Source organism: Apteryx rowi, unplaced genomic scaffold (assembly GCF_003343035.1).
Source record: "Apteryx rowi isolate R43461 unplaced genomic scaffold, aptRow1 scaffold_802, whole genome shotgun sequence".
Lineage (NCBI taxonomy): Eukaryota > Metazoa > Chordata > Aves > Apterygiformes > Apterygidae > Apteryx > Apteryx rowi.
The window spans coordinates 254,887-271,953 of NW_020451097.1; the positions used below are offsets into that span (position 1 = coordinate 254,887).

The window sequence follows — 17,067 nt, forward strand, 5'->3', positions numbered from 1 at the left end:
TCAAAACGCGCCTGGATGCAATCCTGTGCAATGTGCTCTAGGTGACCCTGCTTGAGCAGGGGGGTTGGACTAGATGATCTCCAGAGGTCCCTTCCAACCTCAACCATTCTGTGATTCTGTGAAAGTACAGACAGGAAAAGAAATGTGCGCTCCAAAGGAGTTGTTGGATCATGCCTGACACTGCCTCGAAGTTTACCAGTCTTATGTAAAATTAATTCAGGAAAAAGATGCATCTTTATCAAAGTTTAACATTTAAAAATATAGAGATTGCTAGCCAGGGCTTGAGAGCACTATATGCCAACTCTTGAGTCTTTAGCTTTTTGAGTGTTTCTTATTGCAGCTTTAGATTGGTTTTAAAAAAGTCATTACTTGTACATGCCTTTGAAGGATGAAGTGCTTGCTTCCATGTTTAACTAATTTATCAAAAACACATGTGAGAAACTTTTTCTTGAAATGAATAAAACAAAATCTAACAGAAGATAGAAACTGCAGTTGTTTAAAAAAAAGGCAAGGGAAACTAAGGGAACAGTTAAAAAATGAAAAATGAAAATATAATATCTGTGTAATAAATATGAGTACATAGTCCTCTGGTATGTGTGAATTAATTATATACATTTACTTAATTTCTTTTATTTTAAGGCCATGGAATGTCCTTTAGTGTAGATTGTAACGTCTGTTCTTGTTTTGCTGGGAACTTGATATGTTCTACACGGCAGTGTCTGAATGAGCATAGTTCAGAAGATGAACGTCGGAAGTTTACAGGTAACTTTCCAAACCACAGAAATTTAAAGCTTATTATTCTTAGAAAGAGAATTAGCTTCTAACTCTTTCTTAGAGTGTTCATGGGAAATATCTGATAATTTGCTACAAAGATGTTCTTTAAGTATTTGTTTTCTTCAGAGAAAATGCATTTAAAAAAATCAGTACTGGAAAATAGATCTCAGGAAACCAATAAAAATAGATAGAGACAGGATAGTGCCACTGGGGATGAGAGACAAGGAATTTTGGGRATAAAAGGGAGAAGCTGAGTACAATTGGCAATGAGGCTGTAGACCAAACTTTCCCTTCCTACCACCTGTAAACACATATATGCTACAGGTATTGCTAAATTACAGGGGAAAAGAAGCAGTTGAAAATATGGTACATCTTTGCTAGAGGGACAAAGATGACCTAGGGACCCCTCATATATTTTCTGTCACAGAAGATAAGTGCATGACGAATTCCTGTTTTGTATTGCTTTTGCAGGTTTACCATGTAACTGTGTAGATCAGTTTGTACCAGTCTGTGGTCAGAATGGGCGCACTTATCCAAGTGCCTGTATAGCTCGGTGTGTTGGGCTCCAGGACAATCAATTTGAATTTGGATCATGCATCTCCAAGGACCCTTGTAACCCCAACCCTTGTAGTAAAAATCAGAGGTAAAAGCAAAAGAGTAGTTCTTTGACATTTGCTATTCATAAATCAGATATACTTTGTCTTTGATAAATGTGTTGTATATTGTAATAACATTCCACTTTTGGAATACTCCAGTAAAAATACATATTGGAAGAAACTATTTTTTATTTATGGTAGTTAATTATGGACTGTAATGACCTCCAGCTCTTGGTTCTGTTTATGTAGTGATACATTGCTTAAATTCATTATGCAGGTCTTAGTTTTAGCAATAAAACAGAATTGAAGTATAATTTCAAAAATAGGAGAACCAAATTTTGTTGAAATGGCAATAAGCCATGGGACGCTTTATTACTTTGTCTCTGATAATACTCTCTTCTTTAAAAATAAATAAATAAATAAAAGGCTTGGATTCAGTCTGGCTTGTTCAGTCAGTAATGTCTATACTTTTTTTTTTTTTTTAATCACCAAGATAGGAAATATCTATCACTCTGGAACACGTAAGCTTCTCTTGCATAGTTAGATTGATATCTTTGGAAACCTAGTCTCTTTACAATCCATGGGTTTTCCATGTAAGGAAAAAAAAAGCTATATAGACAAACATATTAAAACGAAAATATTGCTCTGTAGTACTGGCAGGAGAAAGTTAGACGTTTATTACAGAAGTCAAAGCATGTGGCTTTGAACATTACTCTGTCTTCAATTTTCTCTGTATTGTGCAATGCTGCAGTCTCTCTTGAATTTTACATGTTCTGTTTTAAAAGAAAGCCTCCACAAGAAGTTGTGTAATACTGTGCTCTCATGAAAGCTGATGATAGCAATTTTTTTCCTTTTTCTATGCCTTGATGCAGAAAACTGCAAAGAAAACACTATTGTTTTGTACCTGTAGTAGTAGTTGACACATTGAAAAATATGAGTTTTAAAGCTGCATTGTGGATATACATTCTTTTTTGTTTTTAACTTTACAACTTAAAATGTTTTTCAGTTTTCTAGAATTAGAACCTCAGCTTGCAGTTTCAATAAAGGACTGTATGCAGTCCATCATTCTGGGTCAGTTTTGATAATGTAACATGAACTAAACATATAAAAGCCCATTTTAAATGTCTCTGAAGTGCTTGGAATCCATTTAAGATCTTACATTGCCCTTACATATTTAAAACAATTAAATCTCAGAATTTCTGAGTCTTCCCTAATATAAAATGGAAATGTGTAAAGCATAGGACAGGAATACTCAAAGAATAAGGAAACATTGCACATGATCCAGGTAGCATTATATTCATTTATAGAAAAGAGATTGCTATAAAACCCATTTAACCTTTCATCAGTCTGTTCATCAAATTCTGTTGGTTGGTGTCTCTCTAACTAGCAGAGGGATGTTTTGCAGGAAATATGGCAAATGTTTTGCAGATTAGGCCTTGTAAGGTATATATTTAATATAAAGGGGAAAGCTTTTCTGCTGTTTATTCCTCTTTACTTCTTATCTGTGAAGGCTTAAGAGGGGTGACACACCCAAAAGGAAATTATGTCAATACTAGATTTTCCTCTTTTTTTTTTTTTTTTTTTGGTCCCCAAGACAGGATGTGAAATAATACACTGAACCTACAAAGCCAGAATCCAATTAGATATTTGTAATTGAAACCATATACTTTTGTAAGCCTTGTTTTCACTACTCTCTCAAGGGAGAGCTGGTCTAGACCTCTGCAATATAATCATTTGCCCTTGTGATTCACTGTTTTGATTCTTCCTCTGCCTTTCTCTGCTTTACAAAATAAAGTTTGGGAATAGTTAAGAAGTTTTTTCCAAACTTTTTTCTAAAATTCATAGAAAAATACTTGATAAAAGATCAGTTTTTATTTAGAATCTTTAGTTGTGTTCACATCCATTGGCTAAATGGGGTGTGAACAAGTTCCAGGTTTGTAGTGAAACCTGAAATTGGCTATGCAGAGTGTTTTGTCATATTCATTTCCTGCAGCTCTCCTCGACCATAGTTAGCTCTAAAGCACTGGGAAAGATGTCGCTGGTTAGTATTTTTCCTGAGTATTCTGAGACTTAAAAAATCCTATGATGTAATATGATAATATTACTACTTTATGCAGGTGCGTACCAAAGAAACAAGTTTGCTTGACTAGTTTTGGAAAGTTTGAATGTAGCCAGCATGAATGTGTGCTAAGGCAATTAAATTGTGACCAGACGCGGGATCCTGTTTGTGACACAGACAATGTGGAATACAGTAACTTGTGTACTTTGTACCAAAAAGGAAAAAATTTATCATACCGAGGACCATGCCAGGTATGAAACGGTTGTAGCAATGAATATCAAATGTTCTTTGTTCTTTAATGTTCAGGTTTGTCATATTCTGGTTCTTCTGGCTTACAGAATATTTTTGTTGAAAGTAATGCTTCAAAAGTGTAATTTTAACTTGTATCATAGAAAAGTATTTGGCACAAAATGATATCCAGGATTTTGTCGGATGTTTCTCTGCTTTCATTAACTGTTTTCTCAAAACAAATCAAAAGCTTTACTTCTGCTTTCTTGGGGGAAATAGTCTGTTGATGTTTATATGAAGTCTCCCTATATTTTTCAGTAGTAAAGCTTACATTGAGATATGTTTGCAGTAATCACTGTGGTTCCTTGGATAGTTAAATGTTAATTTTCACCAAGATGAAATATCTTTTTTAAAAATGAAAATTAATGCCCAGTCCTTTCTCCTTTACACTAAATCTAATTTCTCCAGACTTATTTTGACACAATTGATGAATACAGCAGGACAATTTTACCTGTGTGATAACTCTTGAATTATCAGTATAAATAGAGGTTCGGGGTCTCTGCTGCCTTGGCAGCAACAAGTGCATAAAAAGTCTTCACCCTTCTGTTTGATTGTGCCCTGACTTTTGCAAGCTTGTTCATGATGTATTTACCCCTAGTTTCTTTGGAGACTAGGCAATCTGTAGCATTTTCCTTAGCTGGTCTGGACTGGATCAGTCTTCATGTGAATCCCTCAAAACAGATTAGTTATTCTGCGCCACCATCCACTACAATGTCGGTAGGTCTTTTCTGTTGCCTTACACACTACCTGCGAGATCCTCTTAAAATTTGCTGGCCTACCGTTTATAGGCTGTTCATCTCCCAATTTTTTCTCAAATGATCAAGGTGAATTTGAGACCTTCTTTTTGTCTCAATTGATGGATGTTCTTGAAAGTAGAGAACACTTCTTCAGCTCTTCCTGTATTATAAATATTATTGCTCTTTTAACCCACTTTAGTCACTGCCTTTCTGTCTTTATGCCTTCACTTTCTTCAGAAAGTTTTTTTTTTTTTTGTTTGTTTTTTTCAGCAATCTTGTTCGGTAAAGATAATTCTTCTCATTGCCCATCAGATATCTCATGAGATACTGAGTGTGTGTGCCAGCCTTGAATAGTAAGAATGGAAGGAATATTGCATGGCTATTTTTTTTTCCCCAGCAATTATATGTCTAGCTGTATCCTCATTCAGGAAGTCTTTGACACTGCTAGCTTTAAGCCTTCACTCTTACGATTTTTCTTTTATAGGGAAGTAGACTGTGTGAGCTATGAAACTTTGTGGTGCTCACATTTACTTGTCCTCTGTCCATTTTGTTGTTAGCTTAGGTGTGTAACATAGAAACTGTAACAGTCTTGCTATTTTAGAGGATGTGCAGTGATTAAATATGGTGAACTACTTGAAACATTAATTAGTTTAATAAAATATTTAAACCTCAGCAAGAAATTATGTACTGAACTGTCATTTCACAAGAATTTGGACAACAGCACTAGTCGTACCTTGTCTGTGAAGAGTCAGTAATTACATTGCTTCTGCCTGTGGTCCAGAAGTTTGTTTGTTTGGCATTTGACTTCTTGCATGTTTTGGACTAATGTTTGTAGACAGGCAGAATAGGAAGAAACTGTATTACGTATGATTTTTGCATGTATTTGAATCAAATGACACATTAGGTATGCTTTTATGAGAGAAAAAGGACACAATAAATGTGTTTTTTATAGGTGCAAAGATGACTACAACAATAATAAACGTTTTTGTCAGAGGTCTGTAGTAATGGATTTTATTCACTTGAACTAAACTTATACATTCAACTTCTAAAAATAAGGTGTTAGAAATACACACCCATACACTAAATTTAAAGAAGACAAAAACACATTCAGAACTCATTTTACTTAAACATTAACACAGAACAAAAACTGTTGTTTTACAGTACGTTTGTCTTGCTGCCTGTTTCTCGGATTTTGACTTGCATTCTTCTGTTGCCTTCTTTAAGTACTTTTTCTTTGTATTTATTACCTATTGATAAATTTTCAGGTTATTTACTCTAAGTTTCCTACTTTTTGAATGTTTAACAATATTAGCAGCAAATTCCCATTAAATTTGTTTTTCCAGATGTTACAACTGCTCTGAAACCTTGCCTGTAGCGTGAATCAATTGATCTTTACAATGTTTTTGCATATTTCAGCCATTTTGCAAAGCAGTAGAACCTGTATGTGGACACAACGGGGAAACCTACAGCAGTGTGTGTGCTGCCTATTCAGACCGTGTGGCCGTTGACTACTACGGACACTGTCAGGCTGTAGGTGTTCTCTCAGACTATGGCTTTCATACAGAGTGTGCTTTTGTTAAATGTCCCCTGGTTTCCGTGACTGGCTGCAAACCGGTTATTGCACCAGGTATGTCAATTTATTTTTGAAGTTTACTGCAGGCAGTAGAGCATCTCCAGGCCATCTATGTAAAATAAGTGTATATTTGGAACAAAACTTACATGCTTTAAAATATTTTATTCCATTATGTGTTTGAGACAACTAAGAGAAAAAATAAAATAATGATCATCACTGAGAGCTAGAACAAGGCCAGTGTCAGGACTCAGTGGGGTATTTCTAAAGTGGAAAGGCCTTTGGCTTTAGGAATGACGCACCTTCAGTCTTCAGAAACTTCTGCTTGTCCACATAGGACTTATTTGAGAGAAATGAATGAATTCTCTAGTATCTAGGGTAGAATATTGGTGGGAACTGGATGAGTAACTTCTTTGAATTGGCAGCACAGATACCACATTGGAATGCCAAACTGTCTTCAAAGCAGAATGCCCAGGGTAACAAATATATTTAATTAGAAGACAGACCAGAAATAGGAGTCAGATACCACTTGTATTTACAGTACTGTGCAAAAGGATGAAAGTAGGAATAGTTTTGCAGTTGTGCTATTTTGAACTATTTTTTAGTTGTTTTCACAAATATTGTCTTTATGAAACAGTAACTAATCAGAGGTAACAAATAGCAAGGAAGTCTCAGTTTTCAAAAAGAACTTTGTTTTATGCATTTTTTTTTCTTTTGCTCACTGATTTGAAATAGGGTCTGTGTGCTCTAGTATTATATTTAGTATTGTAAATGTTTTCATATGAATGTAGATTATTTATAATAAGTCAAGTGGGTGTGAGTTAAACCTACAACCGTGGGCTGAAAGTTGAAATATCAGTCCGTTGGTTTCTAAGATAGTGAGGGGAAGCAGTAGGGGAAATACAACATACTTTTGTGCGAAACAAGAATCTGTCAGATAAGCTGCTTCTCTACCCTTACCATATAAAGATATTGAGTTCCAAAATGATATGAACTGCATAAATTAATGTTTACAATGTCATATTTATATCCTAGCTATTTCAGCTTTTGAAATTCACCATGTCTCTAGCTGCCACATGCATGCATGCATGTAGTACCTTGCCTTGTAATATACTATGTGCCTGTGTTTTTAGCTTACAGTAATGTATCATATTTAAACAATTGGAAATTTATCTTGTCACTTCACTGACAGTAGTAAGTGCATGCTGAAAGGTGACTGGTTTTGCATTGTCAATGTTTTAAACATAAAAAAAAAAACCTTAGATATTGTGCAAGTCTGCTGTCAATTTGAAAGATTTACTTTGTTCTGGTAGTTTTGCTGTTTTCATTTTCAGTTAACATCCAACTTTTGACCTATGCTTACTTTAGTTAAAGTCAAAAGACAATTTGCTTTTATTTCTGAGGGTTTTTTTATCTTCTTTTTTTTTTAATCACACAGGAGCCTGCTGTCCACTATGTGCTGGAATGCTGAGAATCTTATATGACAAAGACAAGTTGGATACTTTTGCAAGGGTAAACAGTGAAATTGTTCCTTGTGTTAAATGATCCATGGAAAAGTCAAGTTACTGTATATTCCCCTGAAAAGTTAACATATTATAAACCAGTTATTTTTTCTGTAGATTATGTGATTGGTTTGCTTTTCTTTATAGAGTTTGCACTCTCCTTTATTTCTTAATATTCAGGTATAAAAATTGAATTATAATGCAAAACAAAACAGAATTATAGTAGACCCAAACAAGCATATTCGAGTTTGAAGGAGTCTAAATGATTTGTAACAGTAAAGACAAATGCTAAGGGAACAGGTATGTAATGATAGTAATTACATGGTAGTAATAATTACATTCATTACATGGTAGTAATAAAGTGTTCAGAATTGAGTTAATGTTTCTTATTCATGGCCTTTTTAGCAAGATTGTTCTGCTCACTTACTCTTTTCTAATGTGGGTAACTTAATTCTGACATTTAAGCCCTATGCTTAAATTGGATTGTTCACACTCTTCAGTTTCATCTAGATAGTTACTATTTTTTTCTTCTTGCCCTTCAGCTAAACTTTTGCTTTCGAATTTAAATTCTCTGTAAGTTAGATGCCCTCATTCCATATTGTGGCTCTTTGAAAACCTCCAGTTCATGATAGCTTTTCTCATATTGGTTGTCTATCATTGAACACAACGTTCTTGGCCCAGCTTTCCCATGTGGTGAGTGAAAGGATTGCACTCCTTTATTGGCCCCTGCTGTACCACTCCAGCATATGGAGTGGAGCAGAGTGCTTGGCTTTTGGCACCACAGCACAGCAAATCAAAGCAATGTGACAGTCGTGCTTAGTGAAACAAAAGAATTTATGTATGTGTCTGCACATGATTTTCTTTAATAAAAAAAAAAAAAAAAGATTAAGAGAATTTCCCCAAAAGAGTACAAAATCACTTCAATCTATTTATATATTTAGAAGTAGAGATAATTAATCATTATTGTAAAACCACAGGAAAAAATTTAGATGGGAGGGACCTCTGGAGATCATCTAGTCCAGCCCTTGCTCAAAGCAGGGTTAACTTTAGTTAGATCAGTTTGGCCAGTCAAGTTTTGAAAATCTCCAAGAATGGAGATTCCACAACCTGAACTCTGCTGGACTCTCCAGTTTGTCTGTCTCTCTCTTGTACTGAATACAGTACTTCAGATGTGGCCTCAGGGGCTCTAAATAAAAGGGCAATAATCAATTTCTGCTGGCTAAGTTCCTGCTATTGCAGCCCAGTATGTGGTTGGCCTTCATTATCTCAAGGGTGCACTGCTGATTCATGTCCTGCTAAAAATTTCCTCTCCAAAATTTTGTATATGTGTGCACTGATTCATTTGCCTTTTTTGTCCACCAGTCTGTTATGTCAGGAGTGCATCCTGGAATGTCTTACAGTCATCTCTAAAGGTTTCAAGGACAGGGTGACTTCTACAGCTTCTCAGTTCCTGGCTTATGTCATGTGGCTGTGAAAAAGAATTTGTCTTTTTAGCTAGAGAAATTTATTGGACTTGCTGTTATTCAAGAAGTTGGTGGTGACCGAGTTACTCTCCTTCATTTAAAGAATACCTGGATTTCAGGGTATTTTTTAGTTGCTTTTGTGATTTTTGTCACCACAGTCTTACTGACTCTCTTCTCTGGCTCACCCACTGATAAGACACCACCACAGTACACAGGCTTGAAGTCAGGTTTTCAGAACTTTTATTTATATGTGTGTGTGTGTGCGTGCGTTTATATATGTGTATAAAAATATCTATGTGTGTGGTGAGAAAACAATCCTTACTAATGACAGACATTCAAAATATGTCATCTCTCAAACTCTCAAGTAAGCAGGTATTTCTCTCTACACATATTGAAAATTAAGTAAGCTTGACTGAAGCTGTTTCTTTTAGAAACTTCAGTCAGGTATTGTTCAGTAAGCAACCAGAGGTGATCTCTAATTGGTCACAGCTGCCTAGTGACTGTGCAAGCTGTGACGCTACCCTGCGCATGGAGATTCAGAAGCTCTGTTCCTTTATTACTCCCATATTAGTCAGACGGGACTAAAGACTCTAGGGAGCCCAACTAAAGAGAACCACATTAAGCAGCAGATTTCTCTCCTTGTTTAGGGTGCAAAAGACCACCTACCCTAAGCCTTTTAAAGATCAGAGAATCATAGCCTAGATACATCCAAGGAGAAAATTAGTGCAAGTAGTCACTTTGAACAGTATACACCACTCTGAGAGGACAGGTTACCGACAGAGCGTACAGTGGCTCCAGAGAAGAGCACAGAGAAAGGCTCTACTAAGACAAGGATTCACTAAGGCAATTATTTACTAAATGATTATCCTTGCCAGTCAGCTTTTCTGAAGCAAAGTCAGTTTTCACTTCCAGGTAACTTACAAATGCACATTGGACAGACGGATACAGATGAACACATTCCTCTTGTGACATGCCAGTACTGGTCTCTCTTTAGTCATATCTCCCAGAGCAATCTGCTGCATCCTGTGGAGAAATGCCCACCATCATTCTCCCCAAGAAAGTTCACTCCTTATTGGAATTGAATCCATCTTTATCATGGATTACTCCATATGATAAAGGCCATTGAAGGAGCTATCCTTAAGGAACACCAGGAGGGCTTCCATACAGTGAAGGGAAGCATGGAAGCGCACTCCACCAGTTCCATAGTCCCCATCTCTCTTTGCCCTAATAGAAATATCTGCTAATATCGCCTAAAAATAAAAGAGAAGGGAAGATGCCCAGCTGTATATTTCAGTGGGGTTGATACTTTTGTCATCTGCATGAGATTCATGTCAATAACACTGATCTCTGTGATGCCATCAGTAACACCCTGAGACTGCAACTCTCACTTTTGACAGTGTTTGCTTCCACATAACCATCTCCAATACAGTAGACGTAAGTTTCAGGCTGGATGGAATAATTGTTAATACAATCTCTTTAGAATACTAACATACACCATTACCAACCCAAGAAGGCAGGGAATAGTACTTTATGCCTATTTCAGTTTAGATGGATGGCTCATATGAGGAAAATTTGCTTCAGTTATTGGAGAATTCCATAAATGTGACTTGCCTACCCCACCCCCAGCCCTTTGGCCGTTTTTGTAAAGATTGGCAGGAAACAAAAGTTAGCATCTAAGCAGAGGAAAGAAACATTAGAATCTGCTTTTGTATCTAAGGTTAAAATCCAAGTTTGACATTATCAGTCATCTATAAAGTATCCATGTGCTTCTATTTTAAGATTGTTCAAATATGGTCTGCTGATTAGTCAGCATGGCAGACTACATTGCTGCAGGTTTTAATATGGCTATGCCAAGGAAATCCCACTTGGTTCTTGTGCAAGATGTCGGACAAAACTTCCTTTACATTTGATTCATGTAGTCTACTTGGATTTCCCAGAATTATTTGATAAGGTCCTGTACCGGAGGCCTTAAAAGAAACTAAACTACAGTAGAATAAGAGGAATGGATCTGTTGCAGATTAATAAGCTAACAGAGCAGGACTGAATGACCAGAGGTCATGAGTGAAATATTTGTGCTGGGGTTTATACTGTTTAACACATCCAGAAGTGACCTGGAAAAGGGTGAAAAACAAGATGGCAAAATTTGCCAATAAGACATAAAGTGCATCTCTGATCTGATTTCACCATGACAGTTTGTTTACCTGGTCAAGACTCTGCTGATCCCTCTGAAAGATTTAATCATTCTGCAACTGCCCCTTTGGTGATGAGAGCAGTGTCTGATTCAGAAAAGTACCTTTTCCTCCATTGTTTTGGCCACAACTGTAGTGACACAGTCAGGAAGACTTGCAGATCATTATTGGACACCTCTGTTCTGTGATATTGCAGGGTACTCAGCTTGGCATACGTGCCTTTGAACCCCAGGATGATTCTGTAGAGCCTGTGGATTACTAAATAAGCCAAAGTCTGTGAAATCAAATTATGCTCAGTGAATGTCAAAAAGCTGCTTAACAATGGATGTGGTGCATAAAGTACTAAGTGTTTCTCAATCTCTCTCTTGAGTCTGGTATTCAGCTGCTGTAGGAGATCAGTGGAGAACTGTCTGCCTGATCTGTGACTCTGTTTTCCTGAATTGTAGTTTTTCCTTGATCTTGCAACATGCAGTCCCATGAAATGTCTATTTCTGTTCCAGAAATCCTAAACCAAGCATTTCTGTTGCGTTCTTCATTCAGTTATGGCTGAGAGATGCTGCTTGCTTACCAATCTTTATTCCAGGGCCTTAATGAAAAGGTAGTCCTCTGTGATATCAGCTATTTGATACAGGCACTTCTGTCACTTTGCCCACCAAAATCTTATATTGTGTTGTAGTTTTTGTCTCAAAACAATACAAAGCCTTCATCCAAATGTAGCACCTTCTTTGGCCATTGATTAGATACTAGAAGTGACAGAGCTCATGTTCTCCAGGTGCAAAAAATGTTTCAAGCCAAAAATAGAGGATACCTCCAGGATAACTTCTTTGCTGGTGAATGAGATGTAGGAGTTGATGTGGACAGTCACTATGATCTGTTGACCTCATATTCTGGAGGCCTTAGATCTGTTTGCTCTGAAGAATTCAGGGAGTATTCACAGAGGCTGCCACTTCTAAATTCTGCTTACTTTTCTGCTTCTCCTATTTCAGGCTTCTTTTTCCTAGGACTTGAGTGTCTTTCATATTGGTTTTTTTTATTGTTCATGGGACTTTACTGTGGCTGCAAAGTGCAGAAAAGGCCCTCATCAGACTCTCTGGCATCCTGTTTCCTGTTACCTTCTAATAAAAGCTGTTTTCTTAACTAAGTAAGCCAGAAGGATTGAGGAGACAAACTTCCAAAACAGACTTTCCTTTATGTAAGATTCTGCAATGGGAATGTATCCTCTTGGATCCCTAAGTCAAGTGATAGTTACAGATTTCATCTGTAATCAAGTGATTCATTCCCCGTGTTTTAATTCATACTTATTACTCATAATAATGACTTAGTTTATATATTTGAATGGTCTGTATCTTTCAGAGTTCCCTCAAGGCCATTTTTAGCATATGGCAACAGAATGCAATGTCAGGCAATATCAGATGAGAGACAGGTATTATGGGAATGTTATTGCCTGTTGTACTTTTAAATACCTTGTTTAGAGATTCACCCAGGCTTAATAGGTACTTGTTCAACTAGGATCTAAGTAGAGTTTTCAGTTTCCATGTGAAGAACTGGCACTCCACACATCAGCTGGACTCTCAAAGCTATACTGAGTTCAATACCTATCTTTAGTAATGTTCTTCTCTTCTGATAGCTGTGTGGCAGTCCTTAAACAGACTGAGTATCTACATCAATTTGTTTGTCAGACATAGAGACAAGAATTTTAAGAGAAAAATTTATTTACCTGGCAGTTAGGTGGTGCTTTTGAAATGTCACATGTTCATGTATGTAGACTTCACAAAGCCCATGATTTGTTGCTCTTCATTTCTGTTGATTCCTGGAACACTTGGATTCTGTAATAGGAGAAGCAGTGCCAGTTGGTTGCTCTGCCTGTTGTTTCCCAGCGTGGGAGTACAACAGCTGTGACACACAACCTGTTAGATTATTCTGAGGTACATGATAGATACGCATACCAACCATGAGGGTGAGGGCAACACACATCAAAGCCATAGTTAATTTAAGAAGTTACTCATTTTTTTTCCTCTCTTCCTTTCACATTTGCTTGCTATAGTTTAGTGCTGAGTAGTTTAATGGTTAAAGCTAATTTTCTAGCATGTTATCAAGTTGTTAAAACTGAAGAGGAGAAGTGTAATTTTGCCTAGTATCACATGATCCATGAAGTTCTTTGTTTTCTTCCAGGTAACAAATAAAAAGCCAATAACCGTACTTGACATACTTGAAAAAATCCGCCTGCATGTTTCAGTGCCACAGTGTGATGTGTTTGGATACTTAAGTATAGAATCTGAAATTGTGATTCTCATCATTCCTGTGGATCAGAACGCCAAACCATTGCAGGTAGACTGTATTATTATTTTATTTACCCAGCATGGATATATTTTGTTTCCATACGTGTACACTTGACTTTAAAACAGCTGTATTGAAAACAGTAGAATTGGGCATTTTCCTAGGAGTGTTTCAGAGAAATAAAAACAAGGTTTTAGATATATACTGCATTTTTTGTTATCCTGGAGCTCTTGCTTTATTTTTAGTTTCTGCTTGTAAAGGTTGTGAAAGACCAGGGAGGAAATCTTCATCTTAAGAAGAAAACAATTCCTTGCCATTTTATAGTTTTTTTTCAGATAGTCTTGCTTTGCCCTGCTGATGGCATTTTATAATGAAGTCCCTTTGGGGATTAGGTGCTCTGACTGGTTCATTCTGTTAACTTGTATATTGATGCGCTTTACTTTAAAATAAAGGATTTAGCTTTGAGAAGAAAAGGAAGAGGAGAAAACATGCCCACAGTTCCTCTCTTATCCTTTTACAATACAAACAGAATTCAGGCAGTTTCATTTCCTTATTGTTTGATTTATATTAAAAGCTGCTTCCCATTTCCTTTTTATTTCTATAGTCTAATTTTGCATACTCAGTATTACTTCTGGGATGGGCTAGGTATAGTATGTGTATATGTGTGTGTGTGTGCATTTTTTTATGTATATATATAAATATATAAAATAGTATAATATGAATTGATTAGAATCACTGCCATAAACTTTTTGAGTTGCAGTATCAAATTAGGGCAGTTGTTTCTCAAGTAGATACAGTGTTTGTTTGCTTCCCCCTACTACTGGAGCCAACCCTGTTATATCCAACTCAGCTCCAAATTATATCTCCTTCTTTAACAGCAATAGCCCAAAATGTTACCAAAACTTAGGGCATGAGGTTTTGAGCCTTGCCAATGTGATCAGCTGTTGCCCAGTCTGCAGCAGGTCCTGCCAGACCCCTGGGAAGGAGATGAGTCTGTCTCTGTGAAATGAGGGGGAGCTGCTGCTCTTACAGAATTGGAAGTTCCTCACTTTCAAGGCTATAAAGAGGCTTAATACTAAATTGATTCCTGGAATTCAGTAGTAGTTGAGGTGATAAACTGGATTTTCTAATATAAATTCATAATTATCATCAAATCAATAGTTATATGGGGAAAAAAATGAGATACTGTGTTTGCTCAGGTTTTCCTATTATTTCCATTCTTCTATTCCTTTCCCATAAATGGAATCAGTTTTTCCTGATTTGGAAGAAAAATCCCAATAAGTAGAAAATCCTGATTTTCTACTATTGCAGATCTCAAGGCAATATTTTGGTCAATCAGAGAGGAAATCCTCAGTTTTAGAGATATTCACTTTTAGTTATCATTTACTGTGAGCTTTTTAGCATCGACATTCAAAACACATCATCCATGGTAATTTGGGTGGAGTTTCATTTTTTTTCCTTTCGCTATTGCTCGGGGCTTCGATAGTAGTTTTCATTAGCACTAAAGCCTGTGATAAGAGTTTCAATGGCTTTTAAGGACTACTCCAAAAAACTGATATAAATCTTACATGCTGACTGGAATAATTCAGATATTCCTTCCTAAATTTTGCTATCTAGTAACATTTTTTTCATTAGCATTTTACATGGTGAGAAGAGAAGTAATAGTAACTTTTTTCCTAGATTGAAGCCTGCAATAAAGAAGCAGAAAAGATAGAGTCGCTGATAAATTCGGACAGTCCAACATTAGCATCTCACGTGCCACTATCAGCTCTAATTGCATCTCAAGTACAAGTTTCACTTAGCATTTCTTCTCCTTCTGTTAAAGTGGTGCCTGTCCTGCACTCTCTGTTCATAAGCCTTTTATTCACCTTGTCAACATTAATATATTACATAACTGCTTAGAAAATGTGCATAAGTATTGCATTTTTTAAATTGTGAAGGACATTCCAAACTATCGATATCTTCACCAAATCAGAAAAAAAAATGTCAGATTCCAGAAAATCTGATGTACTAATATCTTTCAGTGAAGAACTAAGAGTATTTGGATTAATGTGAAAGACAATTCTTCTATTCATCACTAGTCAGATGTTTGTTTAAGCACAACTAAATTGTTTTCCATTGATCTTGTAACCATAAAAATGATCTGGAAGAGTCTGACGTTACAGATTTATGATTTTTGTGAGGAGGGATACAACAGGTTTTTTCAGCAATGAACAAATAGTGTGTTGAGTTTACTGAAAAATGTTATTTTTTTATTATTCAGATGAATATCAATGAAAATGAAAAGCATGCACCTATTTTAAACATAATTTGTGGAAGAAACAAATTGCTGCTACTTAATTACCTTACCAAAAATTTAAGAGTTTATTCTCATGTAAATATACTTTCATATTTTATTACGAAGAAAAGTTAATAGCCCTGGGCCTATTTCAGTAAACCACTGTGGGTAAATATCTTTACTTGGACTAGTGAAGATTTGCAGGACATTGGGCTCAATGCTTGTAAAATGACAATCAAACTTTATACTAGTACCTGGCTTCAGTGAAGAAATTCATTCATTTTTATAGTTTTGTACATTTCAGAATCTCTTATTGGATGCAAAATTATAAAGAATCTCAGTATCTATATTTAAGTGTCATTTTAAATATTGCAGTATTTGCATGTTATCTAATGAAATTTATTCTTTAAATATGTTTAAATGTCTATATGAACAGTATGTTTTATTACTTATTGTATTTTATGCACCTGACATTAGTCTACATGAAGTATTTTGTATCAGTATTATCATAGCCAACTTTGGAAGTATATACAGGAAAAACTTATTTTTGCCAAAATGCTGAACTATGAAAGAAAGCACTGAAAACTTTTTGAACATATATGTTACTGTAGCATGTCTGTAGCAATTATTTTCTGCTAATTCTTTTCAATGCAAAGGTATTAAAGCTTTTTATTTTAATAAAAAAACTTTGGTCATGTGTTCTTATACATGAATATCTGTAACTATAAAATTCTCTCTGCAGTACAGTGTACTTTTGTTTGTTTCAAATACACTTGGAACTAACTGCAATTACATGCTTTTGTGACTTACATAGTTAAATCTTGCCAAAGAAAGTAAATTTCAGTGGGTTTTTTGTTTTGATTTTTTTTAACCAAATCTTTATGTATTGTCATATGCATATAAATTTATGCCATGATTGTCAGACTCAATTAACTATAGAAGAATGTTCTAGATATTTTTATGGGTCCCTCTTTGTACAGTTATAGTCATCCACAAATTTGATTTGGAAGAGACTTCTCTCACCATCAGCTGGAAATCTGCACAAACRTTACAGATAGAATTAATACCTTATTTTGTACCTAAGCTGTAAGGGCTCAACCTCCTCCGGAGCAAACGGAGTGGCTCCATGTGCGTACCTGCAAACCATCCCATTGACTTCAGCCCACAGTGGGAGTTTCTCTGAAACCTCCTCCAGGTGTTTTTCTAAGCATGATGTTGCATTGTTGTTGTCTACTGAGTGAAGAGCACTCAGTTTTATATTTTAAGTGCTGTTCTACTCTGTATGTTTCTGTTTACTTATGGTAGATGTGTGCAGATGCAGTTGATCTTTGTAA

At 35.9% G+C, this 17,067-nt stretch overlaps 1 protein-coding gene across 2 annotated transcripts in view; it reads left to right on the plus strand.

The window, feature by feature from the left end:
• The window catches only part of RECK (reversion inducing cysteine rich protein with kazal motifs), a 75,428-nt gene extending 58,807 nt beyond the window's left edge, over positions 1-16,621 (plus strand). For both annotated transcript variants that reach the window (XM_026089234.1, XM_026089233.1), the window contains 7 exons: positions 640-762; positions 1,246-1,417; positions 3,488-3,680; positions 5,871-6,081; positions 7,463-7,536; positions 13,351-13,506; positions 15,136-16,621. In XM_026089234.1, the coding sequence (XP_025945019.1) occupies positions 640-762; positions 1,246-1,417; positions 3,488-3,680; positions 5,871-6,081; positions 7,463-7,536; positions 13,351-13,506; positions 15,136-15,357 (1,151 nt within the window). In that variant the 3' untranslated portion in view covers positions 15,358-16,621. The remainder of the gene's footprint in view (positions 1-639; positions 763-1,245; positions 1,418-3,487; positions 3,681-5,870; positions 6,082-7,462; positions 7,537-13,350; positions 13,507-15,135) is intronic.
• The last annotated feature ends 446 nt before the right edge of the window (positions 16,622-17,067 follow it).